Source organism: Rhincodon typus, chromosome 19 (genome assembly GCF_021869965.1).
Source record: "Rhincodon typus isolate 14 chromosome 19, sRhiTyp1.1, whole genome shotgun sequence".
Taxonomy (NCBI): Eukaryota; Metazoa; Chordata; class Chondrichthyes; order Orectolobiformes; family Rhincodontidae; genus Rhincodon; species Rhincodon typus.
The window spans coordinates 56,592,578-56,603,408 of record NC_063350.1 but is presented as its reverse complement, the minus strand read 5'-3'; the positions used below and the strand labels follow the sequence as shown (position 1 = coordinate 56,603,408).

General features: G+C 42.8%; 1 protein-coding gene across 1 annotated transcript in view; it reads right to left on the bottom strand.

Annotated features, from left to right (window-relative positions):
• The window catches only part of LOC109935851 (serine/threonine-protein phosphatase 4 regulatory subunit 1-like), a 76,130-nt gene extending 70,594 nt beyond the window's left edge, over nt 1-5,536 (bottom strand). The window contains exon 1 of the mRNA XM_048608197.1: nt 5,501-5,536. Coding sequence (XP_048464154.1) covers nt 5,501-5,536 — 36 coding nt within the window. The remainder of the gene's footprint in view (nt 1-5,500) is intronic.
• Between the last annotated feature and the right edge of the window lie 5,295 nt (nt 5,537-10,831).

Here is a 10,831-nt window from a genome sequence, read left to right as displayed (position 1 = left end):
TGATGCTGCTTGGCCTGCTGTGTTCATCCAGCTCTACACCTTGTTATCTCAGATTCTCCAGCATCTGCAGTTCCTACTGTCCCTGCTCAGCAATAACCTGCAAGTGACACCCAGTTCAGGTTTTGCCAGTTCCTGACCACATTACAGCCTTGTCTCAAACATGGATGAAACAGCTGAATTCCAGAGGTGAGGGGTGAGTATTGCCTTTGACATCCAGCAAAACTGGAGTCAATAGGAATCGGGAAAACTCTCCGTCGGTTGGAGTCATTCCTAGCCTTGCACAAAGGAAGATATTAGTGGTTGTTGAGCGTTAGTCGTGTCTGCTCTAGGACAGCTCTGCAGGAGTTCCCCAGCGTAGTGTCTTAGGCCCAACCATCAACCAAAGCTACTCATCAATGACCTTCCCTCCATCATCAGGTCAGAAGTGGGGATGTTCATTGATGATTGCACAATGTTCAGCACCATTCATGAATCCTCAGATACTGAAGCAGGCCATGTCAAAATGCGGCAGGACCTGAACAACATCCAGGCTTGACTCAATAAATGACAAGTAACATCCACACCACACAAGTGTCCGGCAATTACCATCGCCAACAAGAGAGAATTTAACCATGTCCCCTTAACATTAAATAGCATTACCATCACTGAATTCCCCCACTATCAACATCCTGGGAATCCCATTGACTTGGAACTGAACTGGACTAGCAATGTACACTCACTACAAGAGGAGAGCTGTGATTAAGAATTCTGTGGCGAGTAACTTACGTCCTGACTCCCCAAAAGCAGCCCACCATCTACAAGGCACAAGTTAGGAGTGTGATGAAATACTCACCACTTGCCTGGATGAGTGCAGCTGAAACATGCTGCCTCAGAGGGTCATGGAGGCAAGTACTCTCACAACATTTAAGAAGCATCTGGACAAGCATTTAAATTGCTAAGGCATAGTAGGCTATGGGATTAGAACAATATGTTCACAAGATCAGAAATTGCTGGAAAAATTCAGCAGATCAGACAGCATCTGTGGAGAGAAGGCAGAGTTAACGTTGTGGGTCTAGTGACCCTTCTTCAGAATGGGTCACTGGACTCAAAACATCAATTTTGCTTTCTCTGCTCAGAAATTACTGGTTTTGTTTCTGATTTCCAGCATCCAAAAGTTCTTTGGTTTTTAGTACAGTTTGGTATTTGCTGGTTGGATAGACATGGTGGGCCAAAGGGTGTGTTTCCATGCTGTATGACTCTATGACACTATTGCCATCTAGGCCAAAGGAGCCTGCTTGAATGACACCCCATCATCACCTTCAATATTTTCTATAGTAACTGATCAAGGTTCCTCTGACAGGATCTTTTAAACCACCAATTTTTACCACTTAGAAGGACAGCAGCAGCAGATACTGAGGGACATCATGACTTGGAAATATATCACTATTTCTTTTGTATTGCTGAGTCAAAATCCTGGAATTCCCTCCCTAACGGCACTGTAGGTCTACCCACACGGTTCAAGAAGGCAGCTCACCACCACCTTCTCAAGGGCAGCTATACCAATGGGCAATAAATGGGCCCATTTGGGACGGGCTCCGACAGTGAAATCCACATTCCTTAATTGAACAAAAACAAATGATAATGGGTTAAATGCTATTGATTGTCATGTGGCTCACTGGACCTTTCTGGTACTGTGTTTATAGAATCATAGAATTTTACAGTCCAGAAGGAGGCCATTCAATCCATCATTTCTGGGTCAACTCCTGAAAGAGCTACTCAGCTAGTCCCATTCTCCTGCCCTATCTCCACAGCCCTCTAAATAATCACTTTCAAATATATATCCAGCTTTCTTTTGAACCTACCTATGGAATCTACCTCCACCACCCTCCCAGGCAACGTGTTTCAAATCTCTGAGTAAAGAAATTTCTCCTCATCTCACTTGCTGACTTTCTTGAAGTTGTGATCCCTAGTTAATGACTTACCAACTAGTGGAAACAAAATATCCCTCTTTACCCTGTCAAAGTTGTTCACAATTTTGAACACTTCATGAAAGGTCACCTTTTAGTCTTTTCTGGCCCCAGGAGAATAAGTCCAATTTCTCTAATCTTTCCTTGTAACTGAAAACCTTTTTTCCTATTGTCATTCTAATAAATCTCCTTTAAACTCTCTCCAGGACTTTAACATCTTTCCTTAAACTTTCCAGAACTGAACACAACTACTCCAAAAGTCATCACTGTCTCTGCATAAATGCCCGCTGCGTACTCCTTCTGTACCCGACAGTGCTGGCAAGCACAATGTAGAGACAATGTGTTGTTGCTGACCAATGACTTGTAGAGGTGTAGCATCTAGCTTTTATACTCTGTGCCTCGATTTATAAACCCCAAGATCCTATAAGCCTTCTTAACAGCTGTTTCAATTTGCCTGACAACTTTCAGAGAATCATGCACTTGAACCTTTGGGTCCCTCTGATCCTGTACCCCGCTTAAAGTTGCAACATTGAGTCTGTATTGTTTGTCTGTGTTTTTTCTATCAAAATTTCTTTGCATTGAAATTCATCTGCCAGGTGCCTGCCTATTTAGTCCCTCTAAAGTTGCTCAGCATCATCCTTGTATTTCACTATTCTCCCTGCCTTAGTATCCATCTGCAAATTTAGAGATTTTGCCCTCAACACCCATCTCCAAATCATTTATACCAATCAGAAAAAGCAAAGGTGCCAACACCAGTCCCTGGGCGACATCTCATAGAATCATAGAATCCCTACAGAGTGGAAGCAGGCCATTCGGCCCATCAAGTCCACGCCAGCACTCCAAAGAGCATTTCACCCAGACCCACCCCATCCCTGTAACCCTGCTAATCTAACTAGCCTGCACATCCCTGGGCAATTTAGCATGGCCAATTCACCTAACCTGCGCAGCTTTGGACTGTGGGAGGAAACCAGAGCACCCAGAGGAAACCCACATAGACACAAGGACAATCTGCAAACTCCACACAGACAGTCGCCTGAGGCTGAAATTAAACCCGAGTCCCTGGTGCTGTGAGGCAGCAGTGCTAAACACTGAGCCACTGTGCTGCCCCTTTTTCAACTTGTCTCCAATCTGAGAAATGCCCATCTACACCTCCCCTCTGTTTGGCATCTTTTAGACAACTTTGAATCCATGCTGCCAAGGATTCTTCAATCCTAAACATTTCTGATTTGCAAACCAACCTGCTATGTGGCATCACATCAAATGCTTTCTGAAAGTCCAAGCATACAACAAGGTGGCCCAGTGCCATAGTTCGATTTCAGCCATGTGTGGAGTTAACACATTCTTCCCTGTGTCTGCGTGGGTTTGCTCTGGTTTGCTCCTGCAGTCCAAAGATGTGCAGGTTAGGTGGATTGGCCATGCTAAATTGCTCTGTATAGTCCAGGTTTGTGCAGGCGACGTAGATAGGTCATGGTAAATGTGGGGATAGGGTGGGATGATCTTTGGAGAGTTAATGCAGACTCAATAGACTGAATGGCCTCTTTTCACACTGTTGCAATTCTATGAACATCCACTGCCTGTGTCACCAAAGGATTTCATCAAAGAAATCAGTTAAGTTTGTATGACATGACCTGCACTTGACAAAGCAGTATTACCATATTTTTCTCTAAGTGTGTATCTATCTTATCCTGTATTATGGCCTCATCAGTTTTCCCACTATTGACATCAAGCTGACAGGTTTGTAATTTTCTGCTTTATCCTTTGCCTCTTTCTCAAAAAGCAATGTCACATTTGCTATTCTCGAGGCCTATGGGACTAATCCTGTATTCAGAGACACCTGGAACATTTCTATCAATGGCTCCATGATTTGCTCACACTGTAATCTAAGATGCATCCCATCTGAACCTGGCAACTTCTCTACTTGGAGTGCTCCCAATCTTTTTTTAGCACCTCTTCTTTATCTATTGCCGTACTGCTCAGTTGCTCAACTCCCACATATTCAACTAGTTCTTAAAGGCTTAAAGGATTGTCTGATATATTTTTTACCTGATTATATAGATTGTTACTCACTTGATGGATTTTTAATGGTGGCAGTGAATTGTAAAGTTTTCAGGGGTACTACTATGATGAGGTCTGTTGTGAGCCATCATGATTGGGAAGGCAATGGCCTAGTGGCATTATTGTTGGACAGTTAATCAGGAGATCCAGGTAATGTCCTGGGAACCCTGGTTTGAATCCTGCCATGGCAGATGGTGGATTTGAATTCAGTAAAAATCTGGAATTAAGAGTCTAATGATGATCATGAAACCATTATTGATTGTTGGGAAAAAAAACCCATCAGGTTCACCATTGCCTTATAGGGAAGAAAACCATCATCCTTATCTGGTCTGGCCTACCTGTGACTCAAGACCTACAGCAATAAGGTTGACTCTTAACTACCCTCTGGGCAATTACGTTTGGGCAATTAAAGGTGGTCCAGCCAGTGATGCCCTCATCCCATGAATGAATAAAAAAGATGGTCACTGGACTTCCTACATTAAGTTTAAACTGCTGCTTATTACAGGGGTTCACTAATAAACAGCATTCACCACATTTATCACCTGGTTAGGAGGTGATATACTAGATCTGGTTTTACATGGAGTTATTTCTGATGGGGTTGATTGGTATGTTTAACTCGGGTATACTGGTCGGTACATACTGGAGTTTACATAGAATGCTCCGTTCACTGGAATTATGTATGGCTGGAATTATGTTCATTGGGATTGTGTATAATTCAGCTCCCTAGGGTTGTGTACATTCCCATTCACTGGGGCTGTGTATATACCTATTCACTTATGTTCACATGTGCTGTGCGAAATCTATTCACTGCTGCTCTGTTGTCCTATTCATTGGTGTTGCATATAGTCTTGTTCACTTCGGTTGTGCATGATGGGGGCTCAGTAGGTTGTGTGTACAGTAATGACAATCATATGTTTCTGTACAATGAGGATGACTGGAATTTCCATAATGGGGATAACTGGATTTTATATTTTGAGAATGATTAAATTTTATATAATGGGTATCACTGGGTTTTGTATAATGGGGTCACTGGATTTTTTTGGGGGGTCACTGGGTTTTGTATTTTTAGGATCACTGGGTTTGGTAATCAGGGTGTCACTGGATTGTTCATATGAAAGTAACTTGCTTTGTTCGAAAATGAGATCGCATCCCATTTCACTCTCCCCTGAGTTTGCAGCAGTTTGTACAGGAATATGTTCCACTATCAGGGTAGGTCTGAGTTCCAGTATAGTACAGGCCTTAACTCAGAAATCACCCTGTCAACCCTAATAGAGGATCGAACCCTGTTCCAACAGGTTAAAGTGAAGTGATCTGAAACTTACCCATTGTCTATCAATACTGTATTTCTCACTTTCAGACTAGTCACAATAAACTGCCATAAATCCATTCTTGCTATGTCACACAAGCTCTCACCTATTGCTCCTTAGGGTCAGTTAGGGTTGTCATGGGTTGTGTGATAGGCTTTTGCCAAGATTTTCTTGTATTTAGTAATGACCTACCTTATACTGAAAGGTTGTGCTGCAGTCCGAGTTCATGTCCCTCGTACAGATAAAGTCAGTGAGGAAGTAGTTTAGCTGCACCCAGTTACATAGAAACAAAGCTCTGTTTGCCACCTGCCAGAACAGTGACACCAGCTACAGCAGATCAACAAAGCTTCATCCTGGACCCTCACTGAAACACAAACGCTGTTATCAGTGAGACATGAAAGACTGCTGCTGGGGAGAGCCTCCAAAGGACTTTTTGTAAATCCTCACTGTAAAATATCATTTCTAAAAAGTGGTTACTGCGTATCACTGTGAAATGATGATGTGTAGGCGGTGAGCAGAAGTGACATGAGATATTAAGGAAGTGAGCTAACCTCAGTATCATTAAATGGGAAACTGCTGCAGAAACTGCAGGTCGCATTGCAAAGCAGGATTCTCAACTTGAATGTTGCATTTCGTGATTGTGAAAATTCAACATGAACCATCTGAACTCCTCCCTCTTGCTATTTAAAGTTTAAATAGTTGCAGTTTATCAACAACCACAAGGCACGGTCTACATTGGAGGGATAGAATTGACCTCATTTTCACACCTGGTCATTTCTTTGAAAAATGTAATCAAGTTGGTCAGACATGACCCACCCACCCCCTCTTAACACAACCATGCTGACTGTTCTTGATTAATCCCTGCCTCTTCAAATGCAAATTAACTCTGTCCCTCAGAATTACTTCAATTAGTTTCCCCTCCACAAATGTTAAACTGATTGATCCATAGTTTTCTGCTTTATTCCTTGCTCCGTATTTGAATAACGGTATCACATTGGCTGTCAGCCAGTTCTCTTTCATTACTCAATGAACGGCAAGACATTGCGAAGCTCAGAGGAACAGAGAGACCTTAGGGTGCTTCTCCAACTTGATTCAATTTTTCCAAGCAGTGACCAGGTGTGTACATGAGTGCAATGTTATTGATGTAGCATACGTGACTTCAGCAAGGCTTTTGATGAGGTCCTGCATGGGAGACTGATAGCAAAAATAAGACCCCATGGATCCAAAGAAATTTGGCAAATTGGATCCACAATTGAAAACAGAGGGTGATGGTTGACGGATGGTTTCTGACTGGAAGTCTGTGTCCAGTAGGGTCTCACGGGGTCAGTGTTGGGGCCCTTACTGTTGTGGTTTTATATGTGATTTATACATGAATATGAATGGTTGATCAGTAAGTTTGCAAATAATAATAATAATGGTGGTGGGATGGTAAATAGTGAGAGGCTCGTCTTAGATTACAGGAGGATAAAGATGGGCTGGTCAGATGGGCTGATCAGTGGCAAATAGAATTCAATTTGGATAAATGTGACATGATGCACTTGGGCAGGACAGACAAGTGAAGGGAATACATGAATAGTAGGACCATGGGAAGCACTGAGAGATCAGAGGTATATGTACAGTGGTCCCTTAAGGTATCAGGACAGGTGGATAAAGTAGTTAAGAAAACATGTGGTATAATTGCCTTTATCAGCTGATGCAGAGAGTTTAAGAGCAGGGAGGTGATGCTAGAATAGTATAAAATGTTGGTTAGGCCACAGCGAGAGTATTATGTTCAGTTCTGGAATTCACTTTATAGGAAGGATGTAATAGCCCGGGGGAAGATGCAGAGGAGACTCATCAGGATGTTGCCTGGGCTGCAGAGTTTCAGTTATGAAGAGAGATTGGATAGACTGGCATCATTTCCCATAAAGCAGAGGAGATTGAGAGGAGGACATGATCGAGATGTATAAAATTATCAGGAGCATATTAAGGGTAGACAGAAAGAGACTTTTCCTTGTGATGGATGGATGAGTGACCAGGGTGGCATATATTCAAGGTAAGGAACAGAAGGTTTAGAGGAAATATACGGAAACATGTTTTCGCCCAGACATGAAATTTATTACGGAACTTATTGCCCATAAGGGTGGTAGAGGCAGAAACACTCATAACATTTAATAATTATTTAGATGGGCATTTGTGAAGCCAAGGCATACAAACCTATGGGCCAAGCTGGAAAATGGGATTACAATAGAAAAAAATGAAAGAACTGCTGATGCTGTAAATCAGGAACAAAAACAAAGTTGCTGGAAAAGCTCAGCAGGTCTGACAGCATCTGTGAAGGCAAAAACAGAGTTAATGTTTCGAGTCTGGTGACCCTTCCTCAGAACTGTGTATGAATGGGATTACAATAGTTAGGTTGTTCTTTTTGAGCAGCATGGATGTCATAGAATCCTACAGATATATAACATGTAAACAGGCCCTTTGGTCCAACTCGTCCATGCCAACCAGATATCCTAACTTAATCTAGCCCCATTTGCCAGCATTTGGCCCATATCCCTCTAAACCCTTCCTATTCATCTACCCATCCAGATGCCTTTTAAATGTTGTAATTGTACCAGCCTCCACCCCTCCTCTGGCAGTTCATTCCACACACACACCACCCTCTGCGTGAAAAAATTGCTCCTTAAGTCCCTTTTAAATTTTTCCCCTCTCGCCTTAAACCTATGCCCTCCAGTTTTGGACTCCCCTATCCCAGGGAAAAGATCTTGGCTATTGACCGTATCCTTAACTCTCATGATTTTATAAACATCTGTAAGGTCACCCCTCAGCCTCCAATGCTCCAGGGAAAATAGCCCCAGCCTATTCAACCTGTCCCTATAGCTCAAACCCTCCAAACCTGGCAACATCCTTGCAAATCTCTTCTGAACACTTTCAAGTTTCACAACATCCTTCCTACAGCTGGGAGACCAGAACTGAATGCAGTATTCCAAAAGTGGCCTGACCAATGTCCTATACAGATGCAACATGACCTCCCAGTTCCTATATCAAATGCACTAACCAATAAAGGCAAGCAGTTTCTTCACTGCCCTGTCTACCTGTGACTTCACTTTTTAGGAACTATGAACCTGCACATCAAGGTCTCTTTAATTGGTAAAATTCCCCAGGACCTTACCATTAAATGTATAAGTCCTGCCCTGATTTGCCTTTCCAAAATGCAGCACCTCACATTTATCTAGATTAAACTTTATCTGCCAGTCCTCAGCGCATTGGCCCATCTGATCAAGATCCCATTGTACACTGAGGTAAATCTTCTTCACTGCCCACTATACCACCAATTTTGGTGTCATCTGCAAATTTCCTAACTAGACCTCCTATATTCACATCCAAATCATTTATATAAACGACAAAAAGCAGTACCGATCCTTTCAGCACACCACTGGTCACAGGCCTTTGGTCTGAAAAGCAACCCTCCACCACCACCCTCTGTCTCCTACCTTCAAGTTAATTTTGTATCCAAATGCCTAGCTCTCCCTGAATTGCATGTGATCTAACCTTGCTAACCAGGCTATTATGCGGAACCTTGTCAAATGCCTTGCTCAAGTCCACAATAACAATGGCCGAATAACCTTTTTCTAAGCTGTAGATCTCTATGATTCTTTGGCTAGAAACATGGGTATGTGTGTTTGTAAGTAATTAAACATGGCAGGGCAGGTAGAGTGAGCATCTAATGAACCTTCAATATTCCGGGCTTCATTAATAGGGACATAGAGTACAACAGCAGACAGGTTATGCAGAATCAGTCTAAGACACTGGTTAGGCCTCAGCTGCAGTGTTGTGTACAGTTCTGGGCACCACACTTTAGGAAGAATGTGAACGCATTGGAGAGAGTGCAGTGATAGTTTACAAGAATGTTACAGGGATTTGAAAATTCAATTATGAGCATAGATTGGAGAAGTTGGAACATTTTTCCTCGGAGCTCAGAGGCTGAGGGGCAGTTTAGTTAGAATTTTTTCAAGATCATGAACAGAGAACATAGGGAGAAACTGCTCTTGCTCGTATAAAAGCATCAAAAACCAGAGGGCACTTTTGAAGTGTTTTGCAGAAGATATTATGGTGATGTGAGGCAAAAACCAATTTCACACAGTGAGTTGTTAGGATATGAAATGCACTGCCTGGAAATGTAGTGGAGGCAGGTTCAATTGAGGCATTCAAGAGGGCATTGGATGGTCATTTAAATAAAGATATGTACATGTTTAGAGGGATAATATGGGGAAATGGTGTTAAATTAGGATGCACAGATAACTGAGGAAGGCTCAATGAACCAAACGCCGTCCTTTTGCACCAAGATGTTTCTGTGATTCTGGAACTGAGCTGAGAGACATCTTGAGAAATGTGCTTTTTAATCAAAAATTGGAAAATTGGATGCAACCGCTGTTTAGCTGGACTTGGTGGCTAAACCCAAAGAGAAAAGGAGCTGAAAATCTGTGGAGTGCCAGAGCTTTGAAAGATTTTGTGGCTGACATTAGTTATGTTAATGATGAGGGGGCCACCCAGTAAATCAGTGACCTCTTTCCTTCATGTATCCGCTATTTAATTGCCGATTACAGCTCGTAGCAATCAGCATTTGCCTTTTATTTCATGTTTCATTGATGTTGGTTTTAGTTTAAATGTGAATCTAGACTGCTGTGGTGGCTCAGTGGTTAGCACTGCTGTCTTACAGCACCAGGGATCCAGGTTTGATTCCAGCCTCAGGCAACTGCCTGTGTTGAGGTTGTACATTCCCCTGTGTCTGGGTGGGTTTCCACCAAGTGCTCTGGTTTCCTCCCATAATCCAAAGACAAGCAGGTTACATGGATTAGCCATGATAAATGCAGGGGTACGGGTCTGGGTGAAATGCTCTTTGCAGGGTTGGTGCAGATTTGATAGGCCAAGTTGTCTCTTTCTGCACTGTAGAGATTTTATGATTGTCCTTTAGTTTTCTTGTTAGGGTCATTGAGTTAATTGTATTTTATAGTTTATTGACCTCTGTAGGAACTTTGTCCAACTCTTTCAGAATCTTTTATGCCTCACTGAGATCACCTCTCATTTTTATGGTGGCATAGTGGTTAGCACTGCTGCCTCACAGTGCCAGGGACCTGGGTTTGATTCCACCCTCAGGCAACTGTCAGTGTGGAGTTTGCACGTTCTCCTTGTGTCCATGTGGATTTCCTCCCACAGTCCAAAGATCGGTGGATTGGCCAGGCTGGGATGTTCAGGCTAGATGGATTAGCCATGGGAAATGCAGGGTTACGGTTGGATCTGGGTGGAATGCTCTTAAGAGGTTTGGTGTGGACTCAATGGGCTGAATAGTCTGTTTCCACACTGTAGGATTGTACGATTCAAAATACCAGAGAATATCAGCCCAATTTGCTCAGCCCGTCGCTCTCATTCCTGGGATCAGTCTAGTCAATACAGAGACCAAATTTCACGCAGCATTCCAGATGTGGTCTCAAAAAAGATAGTAGGAACTGCAGATGCTGGAGAATCCGAGACAACAAGGTGCAG